This window comes from Neolamprologus brichardi, chromosome 18 (genome assembly GCF_056152115.1).
Source record: "Neolamprologus brichardi isolate AB-2024 chromosome 18, ASM5615211v1, whole genome shotgun sequence".
Lineage (NCBI taxonomy): Eukaryota > Metazoa > Chordata > Actinopteri > Cichliformes > Cichlidae > Neolamprologus > Neolamprologus brichardi.
In genome coordinates this window covers 24,139,408-24,165,945 of record NC_142121.1, presented here as the reverse complement: position 1 = coordinate 24,165,945, position 26,538 = coordinate 24,139,408, and the positions used below count along the sequence as shown (strand labels likewise).

The following is a 26,538-nucleotide window of genomic DNA, read 5'->3' as shown; positions in this document are numbered from 1 at the left end:
TAACTGACTGCATAGTTAAATAAACATAGTAAGTAATAAGCAAGTAACGTGATCCCAGTGAATATACAGCATTGTGCAAATCACCTCGGTTTGTACAGTATGTCTATACCCCCTGAGGCCCCAGCTTCCAAAAATCCTGGGGTATTTAACTTGTCTATGTGGGCAGTTTCATTTGAGCTTGAAGATACGGATTATGGAGCAGGGGCTTCTTTCAGTCCTTGGTGATGTAAACTCACTTCAGTGTGGACATGACTGTGTTCTGACTGTGTTCCAGGAGTTTTAAGTTCGTGGCAGGATTGAGCCTTGATGGTTCCTGAACATCCTAACCATTTTCCTCTCATCTGACAGTGACAATTTGGGTCTTCTTCTAAACTTTGGCAAATGGATGACACATCCAAACAAGTTGTACAAGGAACAAGATATCTGGACCTGCAATTGTTTAGAAATCTGCAGCTGTTTAGCAAGAATCCAAAATTCAACTGTACACGTTTTCCCTTCCTTCCTAATTTTGGAGGATTTAATTTGTTATGGAAAAAAATGCACCCAGAAATTTCAATCAAAAATACAAAGCTGATGCAAAAATATTCTCAGTTTTTGTATTTCTGTTTCATCTCCTTCATCATAGATGCTAACCGGATGGAAGTTCCTTACTGACACCAATACAAAGTTAAAGTTCTGTGTGGAAACAAATCCACAGGTTTTGTCTTTATTGACCACTTGGCAAAGATTTCAACACATCAGACCAATTTTCCAATCAGTGATCCTTACATTACTGAGGAGGCAATATCAGCATTCAAGCCTCCCTGGAAGGACCAAGTTTCAACAGCTAATAAATTAAGACTAGTTTCAAGCTCAGAAAATGTCACAAACTAAACACAGAAGATTGTTATCATGCATACTATATCTAAACTCCATCCACTTGGCTGCATGATAGAGTATGAAACAAATGAATGAATGTTAACTGTAGCAGGAATGTGTTGTGCGTATGTACTAGGTTGAAATGAGGATTGAAACATGACAAACATATGCTTCTTGCAAGTATTTTTCATCGTTAAATCCCATAAATAAGCATAACTGGAAACATATATACAGTAATATGTATAGTTATAAAACACATCTTCTGATGTTATCATCAGATTTACACCTACATAAGGCACATTTAAATCGTTATCAAATAGAGAGATCAGTGGTTTTCACATTGCACAAGATGTGTGTCTTCATTCACACACTGTTCCAGTGTTAATAAGTATTCGTTTGTCCAAGCCAGTTATTTTTAGTGGACAGCTGCTGATTGGAGAACAGTTTGTTTGGAACCGCTGTCACTTAGGGCAGGTGTTTACAAAATCATGTATACAGTGCATAGACATGTGAAAGGTTCAGCTGACATAGTGTCATTTTTCAAACAAAGGAAACAACGCTATGTCACGTATTTGTTTCATCACAGTTTAAAGGAATATCCGCGGCATAAATGAAATTAGCCATTATACTCAACACGTTTTAGTGTTTTTCCAGAACTGTCTTTTTGTGTGTAAATAACGCAAGTAAATGCAGGATGAATGTATGTATGTTTTACAGTTAGAAAAAAACATTTGAGCATGCATACCACAAATTATTAATGCTTTTACTACTGGCAGACGGCTCTTAAAACATGCACTCTATGCTTGATCGCCGTCTGTCTTTTTGGAGTTATTTCAGGCATTTTCAAGTCTGACATATTAAGTAAACTTTTTTTTTGCAGTATCATTTAGAGATCCCTAAGCCACTCTTCATATACTCATAAACCACGTAGCTAATGCTGACTGCAGGAATGACTTTCATGAAGTTCGGCAGGATGCCCCGGTAGAGTCCAAAAACACCATCTTTGGCTACAATCTCCTTCATCAGAGAACTCATAGAAGGCTGGTTTGATGGTTCCAGAGATGCTGCAAAGAAATATTAGCTATGTTAGAGAACCAATTAAAAAGCAAAAAATAAACTCACTGGCCACTTTGTTAGGTACATCTGCCCAAGTGATGTAATGCAAATATGTAATCAGCCAGTCACATAACAGCAACTCAACATATTTAGACATGTAGTCATGGTCAGGACGACCTGCTGAAGTTCAAACTGAGAATCGTTTAAGTGACTTTGATTGTGGATGGTTGTTTTTGTCAGACAGGCTGGTCTGACCATTTCAGCAACTATTGATCTGCTGGGATTTTCCCACACAGTCGTCTCTAGGGTTTATAGAGAATAGTTAGAAAGAGAAAACATCCAATGAGTGCTAGTTCTCTTGGTGAAAATGCCTTGTTGATGTTAGATAACATGTAAGCATGGATCCATCATGTCTTGTATCAAACAGTTCAGGCTGCTGGCAGTGTAATGGTGGAAGAGATACTTTTTTTTTTTAGCACATGTGGGGTCCCTTAGTACTAGGGATGGGTACCGATATCCGGTGCCATTATGGCTTCTGTTTCTGACATAAACAGTAGTAACCAGACCGAAAAGCAGCACATATTTCGGTGCTTTTTTTTTCCTGAGATGTCATACACTTAGTAGTAGTAGGTGGGCCCAGGTACGTACGTTCTTTTAGAGCAGAGCTACAGATTAAAAATGCCCAAGGCGAAGCGGTCAAAAGTCTGACTGTACTTCACAGCAAAAGATGCAAACTCAGCAGCCTGCAACAAGTGCTTTAAGGTGATACTGTGCAAAGGAGGTGACTCCTCGAATCTGATGAAACCCCTGGTGACGCATAGCATTTTTTTAAAAGCCGAGAAATGCACCGTATTTGATAGCTTGCTGCAAGAGCTCACACCGAGCACATCTACTGCGGATGTGGTAAATCTCCATTAGCAAGTTAGTGCAGATCGCCCCGTGCGTGGGGCTGGACGGTGCTTATCATTTTGCAGAAAAAAGAGACTGCTGAAAATAAAAACATAAGAGGTTTTTGGACAAAGTTTGTGTTCTCCATTCTTTAAGCACCGGTTCAAGCACCGTTTAAGCACCGGCACCGTTTCAAAAGTACCAATTTGGCACCCTACTTAGTACCAACTGAGCATTGTTCAAGCACAGCAGCCTACCTTAGTATTGTTGCTAATCACACCCATCCCTCTATGACCACAGTGTACCATCTTCTGATGGTTAATTCCAACAGGATAAAACCCCATATCACAAAACTCAAACCATCTCAAACTGAGATTTTGAACATGACAATGAGTTCACTGTTCCTCAAATGGCCTCCACAATCACCAGATCTCAATCTAAGAGGAGAGTCACATTGTGGATGCCAGTATGAACCAAGGATTGTCTCTGGGGAATGTTTCCAGCACCTTGCTGAATCTATGCCAAGAAGAATCCAACCTGATAATAGCAACATGTAACTAATAAAGTGGCCAATAACAGCCAACATTTTTGTCTATTCGTTTCTTTACTCATATAACACTGATTTGTCAGTTTGTGAGACCATGACCCTGTCTAAATGTTACACTCAAAAAACAACTTTCATCTCAAAGTGAACAACATTAAAGAGGAATGTCCTTTTTCAGATGGAGCCCCTTTACATTACGTGGGCTGTAACACAAGTATATATTTACAGAAAACATGGATCACTTTTACAGAACCTTTACACAGTCAAATGCATCCCGCCCACCTTGAAAAATATTGTGCTATTATTATGTTACGAAGGGGCTACCTAGTTATGTCATTACTATTTTCAAATATCAGGCTGTGTTTACCTTGTGCTTGCATCCGAGTGCGCACAAGTGCGAGTGGATAGCTTGCCAGCTGGCCACAGGTACTAGAGATGGTCCCACAGCCCAGCAACACCAACACTCCAGGGTTGGCTGACTCAGTGGCGTAATGTGCCAACCAAGTGTTCTTTAGAGTCTAGAGAGTTATGATAAGAGAAAGGAAAATTCAGCTAATGTGCAAAATCAGCATAACAACAAAAATTCCTCTCATTTAATTTAATGCAACTCTGCACGATGGATTGGTTTAGTGTGCATATAAATGATCTAATTAACTAAAGTGCAATCCATTGTGAAATATCCATGCGTCACAAAGCCAGCATACCTCATAAACAGCCAGGTCTATCCCAGCGTAGGGAAGGATGCCCAGTGAGTTTGGTACGTAGCCCTTGTAGAAAGCTTTAACGCCCTCCTTCCTCAGGATCTTCTTGGCACAATCAAACATTCCTGCATACTGGCCAGTTTTCCTAAGGGTCAACCGAGTCTTTAATACCTAAGAGAGAAGCAATGCATAAAAAATACAAAGGAGGTCAGATTCGGTTGGTTTGCGTGGAGAGGAGGTTTTACCACATCCAGTGAGGCTGCATCACAGATCTTGTTACCTCCATTGGGTAGATTGTTGTCTGTGCTGTGGCCCCAGCCAGAGAGCCAGCCAGAAACCTCTGGTGGGTCTCAATCTTCGCTCCTTCTGATGATAACAACCTCTTATACTGTAACAGAAAACGTAAAAAGCCAGAATATTTGTTACTACATTTAATAGCTGCAAACAGAAGTATTTTATAAAAAATTCACATTTCAGCGGTATGGTTCCTTACTTGTTCGTATGCCATGAACTTAATCGCTGTCTCGGGTGCAATCTTTAAAACATTTATTCCATTTCCCCTCCACAGCGAAGTCACACCTCCTTCTACAATCATTTGCTTAAAGCCCCCTAGCAGACTTATCCGGTTGGCCTTTGAAGAATGAACCTGCGGTGCAAATATATGCTTTAAGTAAAACACGGTCACAGACATCTATTTATCCATCTATTTGTTCCACTTCTGTCATATTTGTCACCTGCATGAAGACTTTCACTCGGTCCAGTGGGGCAGTACCAGTACGAGAAACAGCCCCTGCCGCAGCACCTGCAACAAGCTGCTTCCACCAGCCACCTGTGCTCTTCTCTTCCTCTGTGAATTCATCTGGGATGGCAAGACTGTCACCTATGTCCAGAACCTAGTGATTACATAAGCAGATTTACTCAGCGAGACCAAATCCATGAACCCTGGCACATCTGATTTACAGTCATGGGAAAAAGAAAGCTCTCACAGGACTCTAAGCAGTCCAGAACCATCTTTAGCAACAATAACGTGAAGTATGATCATTTTTATCAGTCTTTTGCATCAATGTAGATGAATTCTTATTTAAAACATTGCTTTACTTCATTGAGGTTTGCAGGCACAGCTCTCTTAAGGTCCCACCCCAGGATTTCAGGTTGAAGTTAGGACTAGAGCCTGACTAAGTTAGGACATTTAAGACTGATACCAATACCAGTATCTTGTGATTTAAAAACCTGATGTATCAGCTGATATCTTCATTCTTTCAGACATATAAAACATAAACACATTTTCCTAATTTTTGCTTTGTTAGGGAAATATGTGTAGTTATTTATGGTTACTGATTGCTGTCTGAGGGACGAACTATGCATCATCTACATTCATAACAAGGCAGAAGCCCATTTCTCCCATCTCTTCTTTACTATATAAGCACCGATACCAATATATTGCCCTACTCATATATCAGTCAGGCTCTAGTGTGGAGTTTGACTGGGTCACTGCAACACTTTGATTCTTTTCTTTTTCAGCCATTCTGTTCATTCTGCAAGACAGGTGACCTCTTATTTGACTCTAGAATACTTAATTATACAGAGGGGTTCGTACTCAGTGGCTGCATGGTACTTCCTCCTCTGTGCTGGCAGCTGTTATGAGGCGTTTGTGCTGATATGCTGAGTTTGGTTTTCACAGCTTTAAATATATCGATGTGCATTATGGCCAAACATCTCCAGTTTGGTCTGATCTGTCCAAATGACATTGTTTTCACAAGACTGCATAGAGTCCTGTGAAAGCCTTATTTTTCTTCTGACTGCATGTCTGTGAGCAGATGGGATAATACTGTAGGTACAAACACAGACTCTTATTAGTATTTCTCTTTCTGTGTAATACACATTATAAAATGCCTTAAAGGTGAATTTAATTGCCTTTGATAATGAATCTTTAACTGAAGGGTTTCTTTGTGTGGTTTCAAATGTACAAGGTCAACAACAACTTCTCCTTTTTGAGGTCAGTGATGCAGAAGCAGTTATATTGTAACTAGAAGGCAACATTTACAAAATCTTCAACATGAGCTGTCAAACAAAAGATGAAAACATTATGAAAAAACAACAACAACCACTATTTTAGATGTGTAAATCATTTAAAAGGGTTGTAAAAAAGGATATGCAGTGCGGAAAAGCTGAAACCATTTGAGCCAAAGAATGATTTGAGCTTCTTGTCTTTTCACTAGAATAACTACTGAGCTGAATAAACCCTTATCTAGTATATGCAGCGTTTGCCCAAAGCATAAAGCACTACTGTGAGCTCTATTTGAAGCTGAAAGTCAAACTTAGATTGCCCAGTGGGAATTTTCAACTGTAACGCCGCCTCAAGTTAGACTTACAACTCAAGATGTCAGTGCAGCCCCACCAAACCTGAATTAACAATCCAACATGGCAGCAGTGTACGAAAACACAGTAAAGCTGTACAACTTGTAACCTGTACTATCAATGTTGTATAGCTCCCTAAATGAGCCACTCACAGAGCACTGACCAGACTCTATCCATGAATGTCCTGCAGCACTGTTTATAAGCATTGCCAGTGATGGATACATGGCTCTACCTTGCTAAGAAGCGCAACAAATCCTGTTTTCCCTGTTTTCCTACTTTAATACTGGAGCACGCTCAGTTCGGTAGAGACACCCAGCTCTGATATCTGACTTCTGAGATAAATGGAACACATCATTAGTTAAAAACACACTCTACTCGCAGTCTAATGGAAAGCTAAGCGGAAAAGCAAGCGTTCTTGGACTTGCTGCAATCATCTGTAGGGCACGTTTCCTGTATGACAATGCAGTTCTGCCTGAAAAAGACTTCTGAAAATTCAGATACAAGCTCTGTGAAGGACAGGCACTGTTTGGCTCGTGGCTGAGCTAAAATCTTGCGCTCAACAAGTAACAGAGCAATCAAAGATGTCTTTCTTAGCACTAGCAAGAGGTGGAGGAGTGAGCTGGGGGGAGGGGGGGGGGGGGGGGCAGAGTGTGCTGCTATGACCTAATTATCTTGCCCAGGTCACCACTTCCAAAGCTGCTGCCTTGTGTGAACTGCAGAGGAAATCTATAAAGCTAGCACGAAAGGACTACACAGCATGTGATTCACTTCACAGCAGCTGCCTCTGTGCGTGTACGTCTACTAAAAGCACTTGTCTGTGATACAGACAGTATATGTGAGTGATTTTATATGATACATACTGAGGAGTGTTTCCAGTAGCGTATAATCTCTTCCAGGTTGTGAGCAGGGCATAACAGGAAGTGTTCCCTCCACTCGTTCCAGTCAACCATCATGGTTCCATCTATATCCATGCTGAGGAAACACAAGTTTTTATCCTATGAAATGTATGATTATTGTATGGAAGTACACTATCTGATCACATATACTTCACATAATCTTAAATTGTATTCGTCAGACACATTGTAACCAGACACATGTCACAGTGTGTAAAAAGTGGAGGTCAAACCTCTGTAAGATTTTTAGGGCATCCTCTCCGCTGACATCTATGCCCAGCTCTGCAAGAGACTGCTGGATCTCTGAGGAATCGATGCGCCCTGACACATAAACACTCCAGTGAAACAAGCTGCAGTATGTGACTGTGTAAACATTCACTGGAAAGCCATGTGACTAAAGCAAAGTATTCGTTTATTTCTTGCAACCTCGCTCCTCTTCCTACCATCATCATTTTTGTCCAGGCTCTTAAACGTCAGCCACAGCTTCTTCTCGTGCTCCTTCAGATACTTGATAAACTCGTTGAAGTCCAGGCACCCGTCTTTATTTTGGTCACCAGATGACACTATTTTCTGTAAGGTAGAGATATAGTGTAAGTGTCTCTTCAGTTATATTCACACTGTCTCACTCGGTCTCTAAAACACACACACACGCACACACACACATACACACAAAGGGTGTAAAGTTGCATGCAAAACGAGCAGGCCAGGACTTGAAACTCATATCTCTGTGTGAGTCCTCTCCCTCAGCAGACTGATATTTACCTGTGCAGCACCCTGGCGGAATATGCCCATTGCCTTGAGGCCCTCTCGTAATTCAGCAACATCCACCTTCCCATCTTTGTTGGTATCGAGCTTTTCAAACAGGTCCTGGTACGACCTCTCACTGTCGGTATCCCAGCACCGGGCATTTGACAGTAACGTCCGTAACGTCTGATACATTGTAGAGCTAATGTGCAAACTGGGTCCAGACCTGATCCGTCCTGCAGTCGGAGTCAAATTAGCAATCCATACGGAAAATCACCCAAAAATCCAATGCAAAATCCACATGCGAACTCGTCGTCGGCAGTGACAAATCGGGCTTTTACTCGGGTTATTCTGCAGCCTGCCCTATGCAAAGGTGCGCTCCGGAGCGTTTCGGGGGAACTGCAGTGATCTGTGGGCGGAGCAGTGTAGGCTACGTAACTACACGGTGTTTTTTACGGAAAAGCGGGAAACATGGCAGCATATGAAAGCGGTGGAGAAAAAAAAATATAAAACTCACGGAGGGACCATATGCATAATCCGGCTTATGATTTTAAACCCGAAGTTAATCATCGTTTCCCCATGTGACATGTGAGAGTGCATAACAGAGGACATTTAATCTCTTCATCTAACAGGACGTTTAAGTACAGCGCAGCACCGCTCCTCTCCAGCAGAGGGCGACGTTTCACTGCACAGAAACAGCAACGGGGTAATACTAAACTGTATGCATAGCACACTGAGGTTATTATAGGTAACTAAACCAGATTCCAGTAAACTTGAATTACCCCCCCCCCCCCCCCCCCCAAAAAAAAAAACCAAAACCAAAAAAACCTAACTTTATAAAAAAAAGCAAAAACGAACTGAACAAACAAGCAGTCCCTGACATGACAGCCTTTGTGTTGTTTGTGTTGTAATATTTGTTCTACACCTTTAAATCGTACCCTTGATAAATGTTTCTGTACTATAGCAAACAAAAAGACAGGCAAACTAAGCTTAAATATGAACAATCAAATCCACTTTGGAAAATAACTGAAAGTAAATTGGACTGAAAACCAAAGCATTTTAAAAAGTAAATAAAAAGGCAAAACTATAATATCTCTGAAAGGCGCACACTCTCAGAAAAATTATAGTTCTTAAATGTTCTTCAAAGAACCATTTTAAAAAAGGTTCTTTGAAAAACCATTTCTTAATGGTTCTTTGGGGCACCTTTAGAGGTTCTTCAGTGAACTACTGAAAGAAATGGTTCTTCAAAGAACCATTGCTTGAAAGGTTCTTTGTGGCATTAAAAAGGTTCTTCTATGGTATCAGTCTAAAGAACCACTTTTGGTTCCAGTTGACACCTTTATTTTTCTGAGTGTAGAGTAGCCTATACTATATGTGCTGATAACTGCTATTTCAGCCTGTTGACTGGTTATGCATCAGCTCAGGATTGCTTAAATTTGAGCGACTTCTGGTTTATTTTGTGAACGGTATAAAAGTCACGTCTAACCACAAGTTGGATACTTCCTGCCATTCAAATGGATGACACCCAAAAGTGACCGCACGTCTACATTACTGACAAATGAGGCTATGTTTTAGATAAAGAAAAAAAAGCTTTTATCCATCAGTCTTTTAGTAGATTCAAACATCTCCACCATAAGCTAGAAGATTAAAGCTGCTCACAGCCATAATGTGCTATCTGGTACTTTTCCCATGTGTTGTTTTTATATATTTTTATTTTTCAGTAAAGCAACTGAACGCATTCAATTTAAATTTTATTAAGATAATTCTTTCATCTCTCATATCACATCCTGTTTGCACGTTGTTCTATTTTATCTTGTTGAGGTAGTCTACTTTATTTAGCTGATTTTATTATAGAATGTAAAGTCATGTGAAAAACAAAGATTTCACCGGACTGCATCTAGTCATGCGAAAAACAAAGTAAATCCGTCCTTATTTCAGGGTAATTACGCGATTAAGTAACAACCAGGTTTATTAATTGATCAGAGGTATGAGCATCTCTTTAAAAGCAGGGATTTTGGCAGTTTGCTGATTTGAAGCGTTCAGTCTTCCCAGGAGTGGATGCCCAAGCAAATTCAGCCCAAAGCCACAGCATGTGATGCTTAAAGAAATAAGAAGAATATCACACCACAGTTTAGGTTTGCAAAACTGCCTCAGAACAAACCACGCGATATCTGGACTAATATCCTTTGGACAGATGAGAACAAATTGGGGATGTATAGCCATAATGAACAGCACCACATCTGTAAAAAACCTTTTCGCATAACTTTATTCAGGTTTTTCAAACCTTTTTTGTGAAAGTAAATGTTATCATATTTTATTATTATTTTTGTCCCCAGCTAGCAATTATGTCTGTAATGATCACTTTGTTCACTACTGATAGAAAGATAAGATAAGATAAAGGTCAGGTCAGGTCAGGTCGGGTTAAACCGTATACAGTCTGAGATGACATTGTTCCATGCATTTATTAACAACGTTTACATTTTAATAGTGCTAACTGCGGACAACTCAACTTTAAACCATCTTGTTTTGCATTTCCTCCTTTTGTCACATGCCACCTTCTGTTTTGTCTTTTATGGTCAGTGCTGACCCCCCACAAGAGGTGTTGCTCGTGTTGCCCCAGTGAGTTTCAGCCACACTGTAACAACTGTACCAATACCCACCTACACACGTTAAATTCGGGCTGTCGGCATTTCTCTTTTTTTCTTTAACCTAGCTGTCCAATCACACCGCGGAATTTCCCTGGCGTCATTAATATTGTGTTTCAGTGGGTGGGAAGGAAGAGATTTGAACTTTGAGTCGTGTCTGCAGAGCAGCGACAGCTGAGTGAGCAGCAGAGACAGCTCGGAGAAAGTGTTCGGCTGTCTACCACCTCCACAGCTTCACCCGGATACTTGGGCTGCACGGTCTCACATCATGTCGTTTATTCTTATGAAGAAAAAGAGATTTAAATTTAAGGTGGACTTCGACTTGGAGGAATTGTCGTCGGTTCCCATTGTCAACGGAGTTTTATTTTGTAAAGTCAGACTACTGGATGGAGGTTTTGCTGAAGAGTCCTCCCGGTAAGATTTTTCTTATAATTTAATTTAGCTATTTATAGCAACAGGTCACTAGTTGTTTGGCAAAAACTTTCATCAGTCAGGCCCAAATTCAGCTTATTTTTGACACCTGTTTGCATTTATTGCGTCGTGGTTGCTTCTTCGGTGCCTACAGCATTCCGCTGTATTCGTAGCTGACGTTTAGCTAACTCAACACCAGCTGTTCGCTAACTTAAACTACTTAAACTTACCTCAACGACAGTTGACGAACTGTATGTAAGGAGGCAACAGACCAGACCAGCAGAGTGATTTAACGCAGTAAAACGAACACAGAGACTCTCGTTCGTCGTTTCAAGAGACAGATACTTTTTTTTTTTAATCTAACCCATATTTGTAAAGTTTATCTAAGCAGTTGCTAAGCAACAACTGCTGTTAATTGTGTAGTGGAACAGTGAGACCACCGGTCGACGTTGGGATATTAACAATAATGGTTAACATTGGGATGTTTGTTTATTTAATATAACACTGACTCTGGTTGAAACAATTATTTAAAGTTATACTTTCATTCATTGTTTTTCTAATGATTAAAAAAAAGAAAAATCTACAGTAATCACGTGTCCCTAATTTATGGCAATGAGAAGCCCCAGGCTCATGCTAGGTCATAGTCTCCTGGGACGCTGTTTTTTTTACTGCACGTTACTTTAATGAGTCACTCTGGAAAAACGGAGTCGGAAGCGCTGGCCCTCATTACTTTGCTATGGTAACTCTCCCTAAACTATTGTGTAAACACGGTATTCTTAAGTTTATCCTGCCTCAACCACTGCTTTTTATTTCCTGCTTCCTTTGCAAATAACCTGCAGATCTATCCATCCCTCCCTCCCTCCCTCCCTTAAAAAAACAACAATAAAACAACTTTGTTCCCAAAGTCAGCAAAGTTGTATCTATCTATCATTCATTTATTTGGCTGATTTTTCAGATTTTGCCTGGTGATCCTGTGCATGGAGCTTTTGTGTCTCAGTGATTGTAGATGTAATTGCTTGATAATAACTTGTCCAAACCATAACTTATTTGCATTCAGTTCCATTGCACATGTGGAACAACAATAAAGATGTGTTCTGTTTTATTCTACTGCCCAAAAAACTGCCTGGCTGCTTTTGTGGTTTTGAGAGCTGCTTTTAGAAGGACAGTATAAAAACTATTTAGAAGCATCTCATTATACTTCCTGAAAACCTGCATACAAAATAAAACTGTGACATTCCCTAACATAAAAGAATGTGCTAAATTGATACGCACGTTTGTTACTCAATATCAGACTATTGAAGTTAAATAATTGCCGAGGATGACATATCTCAAGACATCATCTGATAGACAACGAGGGACAAGGGTTTGAAATTAGCAATAGCTATAAACTTTATATGCAGCACATCAGTTTGAGAATTGCCGAAGCATAAAAGGAGCTTGTTTACTGCTTGAATAAGTGCTAATCTTTTCTTCTCCACACATTTGGAAGCTATTAAGATACTGTGATATATCTCTATGTCCACTAGTGATTAAACCCACTTGTCTTACAGGGAGCCCGTCCAAGCCAACTGTGTGCGCTGGAAGAAGAAATTCTCTTTCATGTGTAAGATGAGTGCCAACGCTGGGACGGGTGTGCTAGACCCCTGTGTGTGCCGTGTGTCGGTGCGCAAGGTACAAAACCCTTTGTTTCTGTTTTGCTGACACAATTGAGAATGCACAGTGTGAGTTGTTCCATAGCCATAGTTCATGAAGTGAACAGAGACTTGAGTGTCTATTTACATAAGGTTAGAAGAACTGTTGTAACTTCAACACTGCAGTTCATTGTTGTTCACGGACTTTAGTTGTCCTGCAAAAACTTATAGAGGCAAGGAATAGTAAATAAACAGGCAAATGATGTGATATCACTTTTCTTGTCATTTCAGGAATTGAAGGGTGGAAAAACATATGCAAAGGTAACACTTTTCTTCTAAAGTGTGTAGAATTGTTGTGGTGGAAAAAAATCTGCTTAATAACAAGTCTTATCAAACCTTTCTAAGATAACGATGATAACCAGACCTGCCCTGAGAATTTTTTTTTTTTTAATAGCTTGCAGTTTCCGGCTTTGGTCACTGATTGGAAAAAAAAAGACTGACATGTTAACCAATAACTCCAATGAGGAGTTAAAGAATTAGGCAATCTTATTTCTCAAGTTTCCAAGATCCCAACTCATGCAGGTTACATTGTTTCCCATAACTAGACCTGCATTGAATTTCTGTGTTTGTAGGACTTAAATCTCGTGATCCTTTGTAAAAAAAATAAATAAATAAAAACCTATATTTAAGGTATGTCAGCTGACTTCTAATCAGTTCAAACTTGTTGAGTTGTCACTTTTTACTCTGCACAGCTGGGCTTTGCTGACTTGAACCTGTCTGAGTTTGCTGGGTCTGGCAGCACAGTACGACGCTGTCTCCTGGAGGGATATGACACAAAGAACACCAGACAAGATAACTCAATTCTCAAGGTATGACAATGATGCTAGACACACAGCTTTAAAACAACAATAAATAAGATGGAAAGGAACCTTAAGACTATCTATCACACTGGTGATGTGTTGTCACAGCTCAGTAGTTCACTCTTGTTTGTCTGTTCACATTAAGAAAACTAAGTGAATTTCTCAATAGACAAGAACACGTGTATATTTGAGGAAGCTGAATGTGTGACATACATTGGAAAAAAGTGAGCGCCCTGAAAGCTGAGACAAGACATGTCTGAGCTTGTGACTTATAAACTACCTGCGCTGTGGGAATGAGGTTAAAATATACGTGTTCATCCAGGGGCAAAAAGAAAGACATGTAATCAACATTCTCAGAAAATCTTATTATATTAACCACACTTAAAAGATACAGTGTAAACCAAACTAGAAAGCAGAAAGCTGTATGCCTTTGTATTCCTTTCTAAAGCTGCCAATCCTGTTGCTCTTGTCTCTGTCACAGGTTGTCATCACCACACAGCTTATGTCTGGAGATCCCTGTTTTAAAACGTAAGATTGCTTCTTCAACCTAACATCTCACACGTGCAACTAAGAAATTCTTAAATTATCTTTTTTTAGTATATATATATATATTTATTTATTTAATTTTGATAAATACTCAATTTGGTTTGCATGCCTAACTGCAAAGCTTTGTATTTGTGGTTGCAACGAAAGTCTGCTCCTGAGGTATAAACGTCTGCTTAGAGGAAGTGCTTTCTTGACTTCCTGTCTGTCCTAAAGTGACACCCTCACATATGTTATCAGTAATGAGATCCAGAGAAGTAATGGCAAAGTACTTTGTAGGTAAGGCCTTATTGTTGTCTTATCTGAGAGCTAATGATGCCTCACCCAAAACATTGAGCTGCCCAACCTTAAGAGTGACCAATGGCTGATATGTGATCAGAAGCTTTACGTAGAACAGGTTTGTCGCAAACGATGTGATGTAACATCGCACTCCTGGCAAAGACTGTACCATGTGCAAACAGTAAGCTGCCTTTCTTGATATTTCTTTCCTGTTTCAGCTCATGCTTAGTGTAATAACACACAAGCTGTTGCCCTGGAGATGTCTAGAGCTTAGTCACCCAACCCACAAAGTGTTACTCATTGTGTGTGTGTAGGATTTACAACGCGGAGGAGAAAGGATGCTCTTTTTTCACACTTTGTGGAACTCGCGTTACTGTGCCTTTTGTTGTTTGCCAAACTAGAGGTTGCTCATAACTTGCTTATAACTAATACTAACCAGTGTGATCAAACAGCCAGTTGTTTATGAGTAAATGTGTTTGAATATTATCGTCAAAGCTACACAGAAAGTGTGTTTACATGGATGGTTGATATTTTGACTTGGCAGTAAAAGCACCAGCTGATTCCAGTAGGGACACACCAGCTGTGAAGCCAACATGCTTTCTGGCTGCATGTGTTTTTGAATTTGCCCTTCATTTTAATGTCACCTACATGCGTAAAACATGCACTTTATACAGTTGTGGCAGAATATCTACCCACCACAGACACACTTGCATAGAAACGCTTACCAAAAGTATTCAGAAACCACTTATGTGTTATTTCCAGCTATAGTAGGTGTCTATGATAGCACAAACATAGATGAAGTCTTACTCACAAGGTGAAAACACCAGCGACAGCTGTTCCAGCTGTAGCAAAAGGTGTCACAGTTAAATCAGTGAGCAACCCGGCAAGCTCACCTAGTCGTGAATTATCAATTCAGTAACCAGCTGTGGTTTCCATGCCACGATAAGCCAAAAGGTCTGATGTAGGGAAGCTTTGTTTACATAAGTTTTAATGAAGTTAACCAAAACCTGTGTTCCCTTTAGTCCCCCATCTACAGCCATGACTCTGGGGATCCCACAGGCAAATGCAGAGGGTCTACTTGAGGGGAGGAAAGGAGGAGACACGCACATATCACACTCAGTCTCTGGTACGTATATGTAGCTTATGGCAAATACCCTTTAATCTTACTGGTCAGTTTCTTACAGAAACACAGATATTTTTTGGGAGACTGTAATGGGGTCGACTATGAAATCAATATTCCTTAATCATGACACTGGATAGCAGTAGCTAAATTTACGTTTTATCATGTTTTGTTATGATTTTTCAATTATGATAACAAAGCTATAAAAAAATGTGTGATTTCTATTTAATTTACTGCAATTTACTATAATTTGCTGAATACATCACTTTTTTGTAACAGGGACTCCAGGAAAGTCTGTATCAGTGCCAGAGGAGCTGGTAACGTTTGGTCACTCTCGAACACCCAGCTATGCAAGTCAGCTGTCGAAAATTTCAGGTAGAAATACTGTGACACACATTTATTCACTTTAATCATTGGAAATGTTCTCATATTTATTTACTATATGGGTTTTTCCCCTTCACATGCTGTAGGTTACAGCTCAAACAACTCCAGTTTAACAGATCTGAGCCATCGGCGGAGCGGGTCAGGAGGTTCTGCCTCTACGGGCATCGGCAGCATCCTTGAACACAGTGATCAGCAGGTGGAGAGAGGAGAGAAGGAGACTAAGACTACTCCCCCAGTCCCTGCAACTTATCATCATATGTTTGACAGCCCTGCAATACATTTAAAGGCTCAAAGGTGATACAGACAGTTACTCTGGCCTTGGAATAGTATGCTATTGATAAGATGGTGGTCTTTTGACCACTATTACATTATTTCCATGCTCTATTTAACCTGATGACAATGTATAGTATTTCCTAATTATAAATGACTTTTTTTTTCTTGGTGTTTGAACCCTGTATTTGCAATACTGACCCATATTTCTCTTCCCTTGTTAGACACCCAGTCAAGCAGAACTCTGTGGAGAATCAGCTGAAAAGAGTCGATGCAACCAGAGTGGATGCAGATGATATAATTGAGAAAATCCTCCAGAGCCAAGATTTCAGCCACGGATTCTTGGACTCCAGTGCAGAGGGTGTGTACTCCTGATCTTGGTGTGGAATGTTTCCCACCATGTTGCAGATGGGATCAAGTTACTTTGAGGTGTCGCAACAGTGTAATGTCTCTAGGGGTGAATTCAAGTCCCTAGTATGAAGTGAGTGTATGTATGTATGAGTATGAGTATGAGTATAAACCAATCTTGCCAAAGATGATTCATCTTTCATGAAGAATTGCATAACTTCTCACAGTAATGCCATGAGGTGTGGTTTAAACTCACATCTGGATAGCTACCCTGTTACAAAGTCTTAGAGAGAGAAGAGTTGTTTGTTGTGTTGAGATTAAGAAAGGATGAGTCTCCCTGTTTATTGAGACAAATGTTGCACACATTTTTGTGTGGAAATGCATCCTCAAGTATAAACTACCTACCTCTGTTCCTGAAAAGATCTTGCTTGCCTAAAACTCATTTATTGGTTGATTTAACCTTAAAACAAGTGGGGCATTTTTTAAGCCCCGACTCTAGGAGCTGATTTTCGTTTTTCTTATTTCTAATGTGTATTTGTGTTTGTGTTGCTGCAGAGGAGGGGCTCAGCTTGTTTGTTGGTCCTGGAGGAAGCACAGCTTTGGGAAGCCAGCACATGAGGTGGGTTTGATTATGTAACCATGGGTTGGGGGTGCAAGACACCAGACACCAAACATTTACTATAAATATGGGCAATTAGAAGAAGGCTAAATAAGGGTTCTGATAAGGACTCTATGTATCTGCTTTATACTCTGTGTAACTGGTCTTCATGTTCTATACTTAAGGGGCACATTTTCATAATAAAATCAGATCTGCCAGATCAGATGGTGATCCTTATATTGTGTGTGTTTTCCTGTGTCCTGTAACAAACTGTGGCATTCTCTTTCAGGGTCGCAATTGGAGCCTTTGAGCAGGTGGTCATCAAGCGCTAGGCTTTGGAAAACACGTGTCCCCACAAAGGGCGCTGTATTATTCTGATGCAGAGGCCAAAGGACTGAACAGTGGCTTTACCATCAGAACTTGCACCATCTCATTCCAAGGGAGATCTAATTTCTCTTATGCAATTGCTCTCCAGCTGATGTGCAGCTTAGCCAGGACAGCCCCCTAGTGTTCAGGAAGTGGAGCTGAAGGCCACGTTATTGAAACGTTTTGCAGACTGAGATAATTGGTGCAGTGATCTTCTTGTCCTCTTTGGAAAAAGTAAGACATACTGTAAGTCTTCTGCTTACCCCACTTAGTGGCATTTTCATGCTGGGGTTTTCATTTTAAAAATGCTTAAAATAATTCCACATGTCCGTTAGATGTCTTTGGTACAGCTGTGATTTTTTTTTTTTTTTTTTTTTTTTTAAATTCACTTGAAGTGACAAGCCAAAATGTCTGTGTCAGTAGATTTGTTTTGGTTTTGGTATTTAAGCTGCAAAAACAAAAGAGGGTTGTGGAAGAAATATGGCATATGAATGTGGGTTAAAGAGGGTTTCTTTCCTCTCTCTCATTTTTTAAACAGGTGTTTTCTGCAAGAAAGGTAAACTTTTGACATCTGTGAAAAGGATTTTATCTAAATGTAGATTCCAGACAATTGCACACCTCTACCTATGTAAAATCTAAGTATTATAAAACTGACAATGGTTATAGTTGGTTGGTTGGTTATTTATTGTGGTTATAGTAAGATTTTATTTTAATAATTCATGCTCAATACGAATGAACACCTTTCTTCATCTGGTTGTGATGAAGGGTTACAGCATTGAAAATATTGACATTAATACAGTTAATTGTGTGTGGATGTTAAGTTAATCATAATCATCATAATAATAATACTAGTAATATATTTTTAGTCACAAATTTGTTTTACCAAATTAAAGATGTACAATGCTTAATGTATATTTTGCTGCCAAATATACATCTTTGTACAGCATCTGTATCAGTATGTCATTCTGACAACCTGCTGGTTATCATCACATGCACAAATCTGTTTATAGAGATTAACTGTATATACACTCAGTCAGTTTGTTGACATTTTCCTGCATTTATTGTCAACGTTTTTAAATAAAAACTTTAATTCTGGAAAGTTTCTATCTAGTATTTGTGCTTCATTTCTAAATCCTAGTGCAGAAGAGTATGAAAGACAGCCACATTTAAACAAAATAATTAAAAAGGAAAGTAAATACTGAAAGATAAACCTCGATGTTTGGAATAACTGGATTTTGTGTCTAAATTCTTTAAATGTACATCCAAAACCATAGATGTTTTAAAAAAATAAGAATATAAAAATTGACGATGCTACTTCCGGTTTGGGGAAAGCCTTTTCAAAGTAAGAATTCGCTAACTACATTCACACGAATACCAACAGAAAGCTTACGTGTTTTTAATTATTTATACCTGGATATAATTGTAAAACCACATCTTTTAAAACCGTATTTGTTTGACCTGTCAAATATAACTTAAACCATTCATGCGAGCTTGCATGCTTTTATTTTAAAAGTTAAACGCGCTGACGTATCAACGTCGCAGGACAGCAGCAGTGCACCACAAACGTCACACTTCCGGTTCCACCTCGCAGTACTTTAGCTACACCGACGGCGGGAAGTTATTATCATCAATTTAACTACATTTCACCAAGGATTAAACAGGCAAATTTATTAACGGTCGACAGTTCACTACCTAATGTTGATGGATCTGTAGCCGGATAAACGCAAAAATTAAAGAAAGCATAGCGGTGGTGGATTCAGCTAACATGGCTACCGTCGGAAACCAGCTACCAACGCAGGCCGTTAGCAAGCCTACATCTGGAAAACATGGAAACGTACTGCCCCTGTGGGGCAACGAAAAGACTATGAACCTTAACCCAATGATTCTTACCAACGTGCTGTCTTCGCCGTATTTCAAAGTACAGCTTTATGAGCTAAAGACCTACCATGAAGTTGTGGACGAAATCTATTTCAAGGTAACGATAACAATAACATCTGCTGATGCTAACCCGCATGCTAGGTTAGGTAACCACGTCCAGTTTAGCTAGCGGGGTTGTAGCAGTGTACAACTGTCGTAAAGTAATAACCGCAGCGGGGAGGGCAGGGTTTATATAACTCCCAATGCAGGCGAGGGAAGCTGGTGTTGTCGTGTTGTACAGCACAGTATGCGTATAACTTTAAATTACTGTTAGTTAAAGAGATTATTAACATTAACATTATTATATCAATTAAAGTGACCTTAATTGTCTTCCGTCGTTAACGTTAGAACTACTCCACTTGAGTTTGAGACCCGTTGATTGGGCATATGTTAAAGAAATATTAGGAAAGTAAATCTCTGTCGTTGTTTTGATAATGCCTTGAAGCGTCATGGAGTTGATTGGTGTGTGTGGGGTTTTTTTAAAGCGGTTTGTGTTTGTCTGTGTGCCTGCAGGTGACTCACATTGAGCCCTGGGAAAAAGGAAGCAGAAAGACTGCAGGCCAGACTGGAATGTGCGGAGGGGTAAGTGAGAAGTACGTGCTTTTTGTACTCCCCACCTTTCCCTTTTTTCTGTGCCAGGATGAAGGATGGCAGCTTGATAAAGTCACTTAATCTGATCTGCAAACTGGTGAAATCAGTTGTGCACCATTACATAAGCTATAATTCACTGCACTTCCGCTGGTGAGTTTAATAGTTTTGTGGCAATGTTGCAAATTAAAGTTTTCATTTAAACTTGTCTTCTTTCGCTAGGTACGCGGAGTAGGCACGGGTGGGATTGTTTCTACTGCTTTCTGTCTTCTATACAAACTGTTTACTCTCAAGCTGACTCGCAAACAGCTCATGGGCCTGATTACACACACAGACTCTCCGTACATCCGAGCCCTTGGTTTCATGTATATAAGGTATGTGTTATAACTCACTACAAGTTTTTTCTTGTTTCAGAGGACAGATGAGTATGACTGAGTATTAGGACGACATAAAAAATCGAGCTCATTTTGAGATTAAAGTCGAAATGTAGACATTACAGTTGTGGTTTCAAGCCAAACAACTGCCCCAGCTCCCATGCCTTTTGTTTAGATGAGTTAGTGAGACAACTTGATCAGCTGTCTTATTGTGTCTTGCGATATAACATAACCATGGATATCCTTGCATCTTTGCACAAATCTGACCAACTTTTCCAGGTTTGTGTGTGTTGTTGCCTGCACCTTCTCCTCAGCATTCTTAAACTTATCAACACACTGTTTATGTGCCAAAAGATAATAATTTTCCTTGTAACTAAAACCATTTCACTAACTCATCAACATTAGACTTTAATATCAAAAATAGTATTTCGTCTTTAATCTCAAAATTGTGCCTATATCCTCAAAATGATTGATAAACTTTTTTTCCTTAACATGGCCCTAATGATCCGTAGATACATCATTGCAATTTAAATCATCATATTGTTTAGAAAAGTTTTCTTCGACCATCTCCAGTTTGCTTAAAAATAGTATAGTCCAAAATATGGAAATATATAATTAAATGAAAACTATATTATACACATTTAAGTTATAATTAGAATAACAATATTCCAGTAATTTTTTGGTACAACTTGTAATAATAAGAGTCCTAAAAAGGAAAATACATTTTAAGAATTTGATGTTATAAAGTATTCTGCAGGTTTCTTTTGCATTATTGTGAACTACAAGTATATAATATTCAAAAATTGTATTTTGCAGTGTGAATTTATTTATTAGTGTTTGCTGAAATATGGACAATCCTTTTTGAATTTTTCTCATAGGTAAACTGTACATTATTCAGATATGTTTCCACGTAGTTACAATTTATTTGTAAAAATATAATGCTTTTAACTATAACAGTTTTTGAGGTTTACATGTTCACAAGTACACAAAACATCCTGGAAGTGGGTTTATAGACCATTAATAAAAATAAAGATTTGCTTGCTTACATGAATAAAGCTAACAAAGGTTACTTTATATGCAAATCGGAGATGGTCGAGCAGAATGGCCGTGATGGTTTGAGATGGAGTGATGTAAATTTTTTGTTTTGTTTTGTTTTTGTTTTAGACCATCATGAGCATTAGTAATTAAAATCTTAATTAAATTTTAAAATAAGCTAGTGAAGCAATATGACTAGGCAATGTTTTGTTTAAATAATTACCTCAAATGTGTAAAACATGTTGCTCCTGTAAAAGATTAGCTCAAAACGATAAACTTCTGTGCTTGTGCTCCCTTTCCTGTCTCAGATACACTCAGCCCCCAACAGATTTGTTTGAATGGTATGACGGCTTCCTGGATGATGAGGAGGTATGTCACCTCGGGTAATAATTTCATGTTTCTTTCTCCTTCTCCTTGAAATGCACAGATGAACGTCACTCATAAAAAGCTGTACTCCCCCACCCACCCCCTTGTGATGCTCATAGCTGATTTTTCACCTTTGCCTTCATTTGGCTTAATTGTCCCCAGTTTTTGTCCTCTAAACCTGAGTAGCTAGGTTACTTTTGCTCACTGCTCTGCTGCTGATTTTTATCGGGGTAAGTACCACACGTGATGCCGAGTAAATCTTTTAGTCACTGTAATTTTAAGGCATGCCCTCTGTTTTCTGACAAGCTTTTGTAAGGACTTGTTGCACAAAACTACATTTGGGATAAACCGCAATTGGAACACTGGCACGAAATAAACACTGTGTTATTTAATGCATGTAAAATATTTGCTTACGTTAATTATTTTCATATTTAGGTGAAATCTAATTTTATCCCAGGCTGTGCAACCAGGCCTCCTCTGATGTTCTTTTGCATTATATTTGAATTGAATAATTCTGAAATTCTACCCAACTGGTTAATTCCCCTGTTTTTTTCTTTAGATGCCCATTGTGCAGCAGGTGAATTGGATATTGTATCTCAGCACTGTTGGTTTGCGTGAGTGCAAAGTGGCTGTTCTCTACCATATAAAATTGATAACTATTCAAATGGTGTGCACTTACCTACCTGCTCCAATCTGTGCTTACACTGTGGGCAATTTTTATTCTCTTTGAGCGTTCATTATGCTTTTGGGAGATTGAAGAAGGAAGCTAAAGCTTTTTTCTCTTTTTTCCCTTTAGCACAATGACAGTGTGCCCCAATGTTTCACTCTTTCTTTCCTTCATATTTAAGTTAAAGTTATAGTTTATAGTTAAACATTAGCACTTTTTTGAAGATGCTGTTTGAAACAAGGATATGAAGGATGGGCATTGCGTCGTATAAATGTAGTGACTTTTGCTGCATAATTAAAGCTCACTCTGTAAATACAGACACTAGGAAATAACAGACAGGTTAGGTGAGACCAGACCTTTAAGATATTCAGAGCTGTGTTTCCACTATTAATAAGTAAGGCCAGGCACATTTGATTGGTTTGTGGTCTTTGATGAGAGATTAAGCTAGATGAACAGAGGTGAAGGTTCAGTGCTTGGTCATCACAAATTGCTTTTTGATGTGAGGCAAGATTGGAAAAATATATATATTTGTCAATGTACTAAATTTGTGTGCTAACTGAGTATTTTTTTTCTTTTTCTTGCTTTATTTCCCCCCACCATTTGGTTTTAGGAGCTCGACGTAAAAGCAGGAGGTGGTTGTGTGATGACCATTGGAGAAATGCTGCGCTCCTTCCTGACCAAACTGGAGTGGTTTTCCACACTGTTCCCCCGTATCCCAGTGCCTGTGCAAAAAGTTATTGACCAGCAAATCAAGGCAAGGCCACGGAAGGTACCTCAGAAGGAGACGCAAGAGGACGAGGACGGGTTTGCAGAGTCGGGAAGGCAAGGAGAACGCCGGCGCTCCAGGTAACGGCAGTGATTCAAACTGAGTGTTTCTACTGAGCTGTAGACTTCTCGACAGGTATAGCTTTCATGGAGCAATAAACGGGACAGATTTGAGTCCTGCAGGGTGTGAGCTGTTGACTTGTTTTCATGTTAACTTATTTATCTGCCCCTTAGGTTGTTTTTTTTTTTTATAACTAAAGAAAAAAAAAAGGTCTATCTTATTATTTCTCTTTTTAATGCCAATTACTAATAAAAAGCATTTTAACAGTATAAATTGTCAAAATTAACTACATATAAAAGTTGTAATGTTCACAAAAGAGGTTTTTGCTTTCCACAAGGACTTTGATCATGAAATGTTATATAAGCTCAAAATACACGAGACACACGTTTGTTAGTTAAATGGCTAAAAGTAACAGAAAACGTGCAAACCTCTGTTAAACAGGTAGAACAGTCTCTTACTTTAACTTTGTATAGACAAGTCATGCATGTGCATAATCAACAATAAAGGGACATTATTAGGTTATAAAAAACCAAGGGATAGGTATTAAAGATGTTCATGGTATATTTGTAGTCTGAATGGACACATCAGATGTCAAACTTTTTCTTTTATGTGCACTGAATGAGAATCATTAGAATTCTAATAATAATGTAGGCGGTGAGGAACAGTTGTTTTGTAATAGCTTGTTTTGTAGCTTCTCAAATTTAATACATCAGAATAAAAATAAATAAATTGCGGATTTAGAAGAAAGAGGGATTGCAACTGAACTGCCACAGGACTGAAGGAGCTCCTTTGATATTTAGTGGAGCATTTAGATTTCATTAGTGTCTCCTTGTGTGTGTCTGACTTGCCAGAACAGTGTGTGTTGTGTGGGAGATGGAGATAAAGCTTAGACAGCATCCTTCACATCCATCCTTTGGTGACCTTGGTGTAGAAAATCCAAAGCAAATAGTAACATTTGAAGTTTTTAAAGAATCCATGTTGCCAAAAAAAAAAAAAAAATCCGATATGCACAATAAAGTTAGAATAGGTGACATTATTCAAATCTTAAGAATAAGTATATGTGGAGGGTATTTTTCTGGGGTCCGAGCAGAATATGTGCACTGGGAAATGGGGAGGTCTCCTCTGACACCCCATAATGATGTCACCATCTCAGATAACTTTGTTTACCACTACTGTCGGTGACATCAACCTTTGCTAATGCTGACATGCCCATGGAAACAGACACTGCACTATAAATAAGGCTACATGTTCTGCATATAAATCTGTATATCTGTGCCGCAGTTTCAAATATCTGAACTCTGCCATGACTAAAAATACCAGTCTCTTAAAAAAAAAAAAAGTTGTGTGTCAGTTAAATGTTAAAACGTAAGAGTTTGGAATTGTGCGCATGTGGTTTTGTTTTTGAAGTAAATTGTTCTAAGATTATTCTGTCGCTGTTTCCAGGACACCCAGGCGGACACCGAGCCCCCGTAGGTCGCCCAAGCGGTCCAGGAGCAGGAGCCACCATCGCGAGAGAGAGCGCCACGGGCCCAGCTTTGATCGAGAGCTGGAGAGAGAGCGTGACCGGCAGAGGAAGGAGAGGGAAGGCAGGGACCGAGACAGGGAGAGGGGGGACCGAGGGGACAGGGAAAGGCGACGCTCCCGTAGCGCGGACAGAAACCGAGAGCGCAAGAGAAGCCGCAGCGGTAGCCGGGACCGTAGGAGCGAGCGCAAGGAGAAGGAAAGGGACGGCGGGGATGACAGGAGCAGGAGGAAGGACAGGGATCACCATAAAGACAGAGGCACTGAGAGGGAGAGGTCCAGGGATAAGAAGAGCAGGGGAGAGACTGACGACCGCAGGCACAAGGACGATAGGGAAAGGCACAGGGACGAGAGGAAGGCCAAAAGGTCCAGCCGGAGTCGAAGCAGAGAGAGGAGACACAAAAGTGGGGCAGAGGAGAAGAGCAGGAAACGGGAGCGCAGCCACAGCAGGGAGAGGGACAGGGAGAGAGACGGAGAACAGCGCTCTCACAAACGCAGTCGCAGCAAAGAGAGGAGCCACCATCAGCGAGAGTCCAGCAATGACCATAGTAGACATAGAAGCAGTCCGAGCATCGAGTAAATGCTGCCTTGCAGCAATATTACTTGTGTTTTTCCTCCTCTTTTTCTATATTCGGCTGTCTGCTCTGTCACTTGTGCTAAAAAGAAGGAACAGTTGCACATCGGACATTTGGATTTGTTGTCTATGGCTGATGTTGCTTTATGTTTTTCCGCTATTTCACTCCTCGTTAGACCATCGTTAGTCTTCACTTGAATTCTGGAAAGTGGAAAAAAAGGCATTTTAATTTTCTATTTTTTGTTTTGATTTGTTTTGTTGTCCCAGAAAGATGGGGGTTTGTACATAATTTCTAAGGCTGTCTACACGCTGCACACGGGCAGAGTTGGACTTGCTGCTGGGCCGGATGCTTTCAGTGCTATACTATCGCCATGTAGATTACACGATTCATAAAAAATGACTGTAATTACTTTCAGCCTGTGCAAAAGACCACATGTGCTTACTCTTAAAATTTGTCTGATATGCCTCTGTACACGAATGGTTGAAGTTCAACACTTAACGTGAAGGCCATGTAGCTCAGCTAAAGCAGAACAGTTCTGTCCGTGATCACGTGTAGACGTCCTGAGAGTGTTTTAATCCTCTCAAATGCGGTCCGCAAAGGGTAATTTTTACAAAACACACTTGGGCCCTGCTTGTGTTGTGTTTCGGTTATTGCTCTGTTGCATTTTGTTTTCTAATAAAACACTTAAAAAAAAAAAAAAGCAACGGGTCGTTTGTACAACTCACACATACACATAAAGAAACTCAAAGAAAACATTTTCATTATTTTATTAGAATGTAGTCTGAAAATTATTTGCATGTTAAATACACATTTAGCAATGATGATAATTCACAAAATGAGAATTAAAAAAGCAGGAGGAACATGCAACTTCAACCAGCAGTAGACATAAACCCATCTTTATAAAGAGTTTTTAATATAAGCATGAACAAACAAATTTCCCACCTGTAGGACTAATAAAGGTCATCTTATCTTAACTGGAGGACAGAGCCTTTTATTCTAAAGACAACTACTTTATTATCAGTGGTGAGGCTAATGCTGAATGCATCTCATGGTACACGAGCAGAGCAACCCACATTAATTCCCACAATCTAATGTGCTTGTGTATTGTGTGTTAAGGATTTGGCATCTAAAAGTGGAACCATTTTTAAAAGGAGAGGTGTGGAGGCCTCAGA

At 39.6% G+C, this 26,538-nt stretch overlaps 3 protein-coding genes across 4 annotated transcripts; 2 read left to right on the top strand and 1 right to left on the bottom strand.

Moving 5' to 3' along the window:
* Positions 1-8: 8 nt before the first annotated feature.
* Positions 9-11,516, bottom strand: LOC102781923 (mitochondrial adenyl nucleotide antiporter SLC25A24). The gene is made up of 11 exons (XM_006786607.3): positions 11,329-11,516; positions 8,061-8,451; positions 7,742-7,868; positions 7,532-7,619; positions 7,266-7,377; positions 4,782-4,940; positions 4,541-4,693; positions 4,328-4,435; positions 4,051-4,218; positions 3,714-3,864; positions 9-1,922 (listed from the first exon to the last, which is right to left on the bottom strand). The coding sequence occupies exons 2-11, from the start codon at positions 8,235-8,237 to the stop codon at positions 1,741-1,743; spliced, it is 1,425 nt and encodes a 474-aa protein (XP_006786670.1). The 5' UTR covers positions 8,238-8,451; positions 11,329-11,516; the 3' UTR covers positions 9-1,740.
* Positions 10,832-18,590, top strand: LOC102782217 (EEIG family member 2-like). Of its 2 annotated transcripts, none has more exons than XM_006786608.3 (11): positions 10,832-11,101; positions 12,649-12,769; positions 13,021-13,050; positions 13,482-13,598; positions 14,071-14,117; positions 15,434-15,537; positions 15,811-15,906; positions 16,002-16,209; positions 16,410-16,546; positions 17,089-17,152; positions 17,421-18,590. In XM_006786608.3, exons 1-11 carry the CDS (start codon positions 10,956-10,958, stop codon positions 17,461-17,463), a joined length of 1,113 nt encoding a protein of 370 aa, XP_006786671.2. In that variant the 5' UTR covers positions 10,832-10,955; the 3' UTR covers positions 17,464-18,590. The 2 variants fall into 2 exon arrangements, with proteins under 2 accessions (XP_006786671.2, XP_006786672.2); XM_006786609.3 differs by lacking the exon at positions 10,832-11,101 and adding an exon at positions 11,769-11,837.
* A 464-nt stretch (positions 18,591-19,054) lies between these two features.
* prpf38b (pre-mRNA processing factor 38B) lies at positions 19,055-25,573 on the top strand. Its single transcript, XM_006786604.2, has 6 exons — positions 19,055-19,472; positions 19,928-19,996; positions 20,225-20,376; positions 21,720-21,780; positions 23,055-23,290; positions 24,714-25,573. Exons 1-6 carry the CDS (start codon positions 19,263-19,265, stop codon positions 25,369-25,371), a joined length of 1,386 nt encoding a protein of 461 aa, XP_006786667.1. The 5' UTR covers positions 19,055-19,262; the 3' UTR covers positions 25,372-25,573.
* Positions 25,574-26,538: the final 965 nt, after the last annotated feature.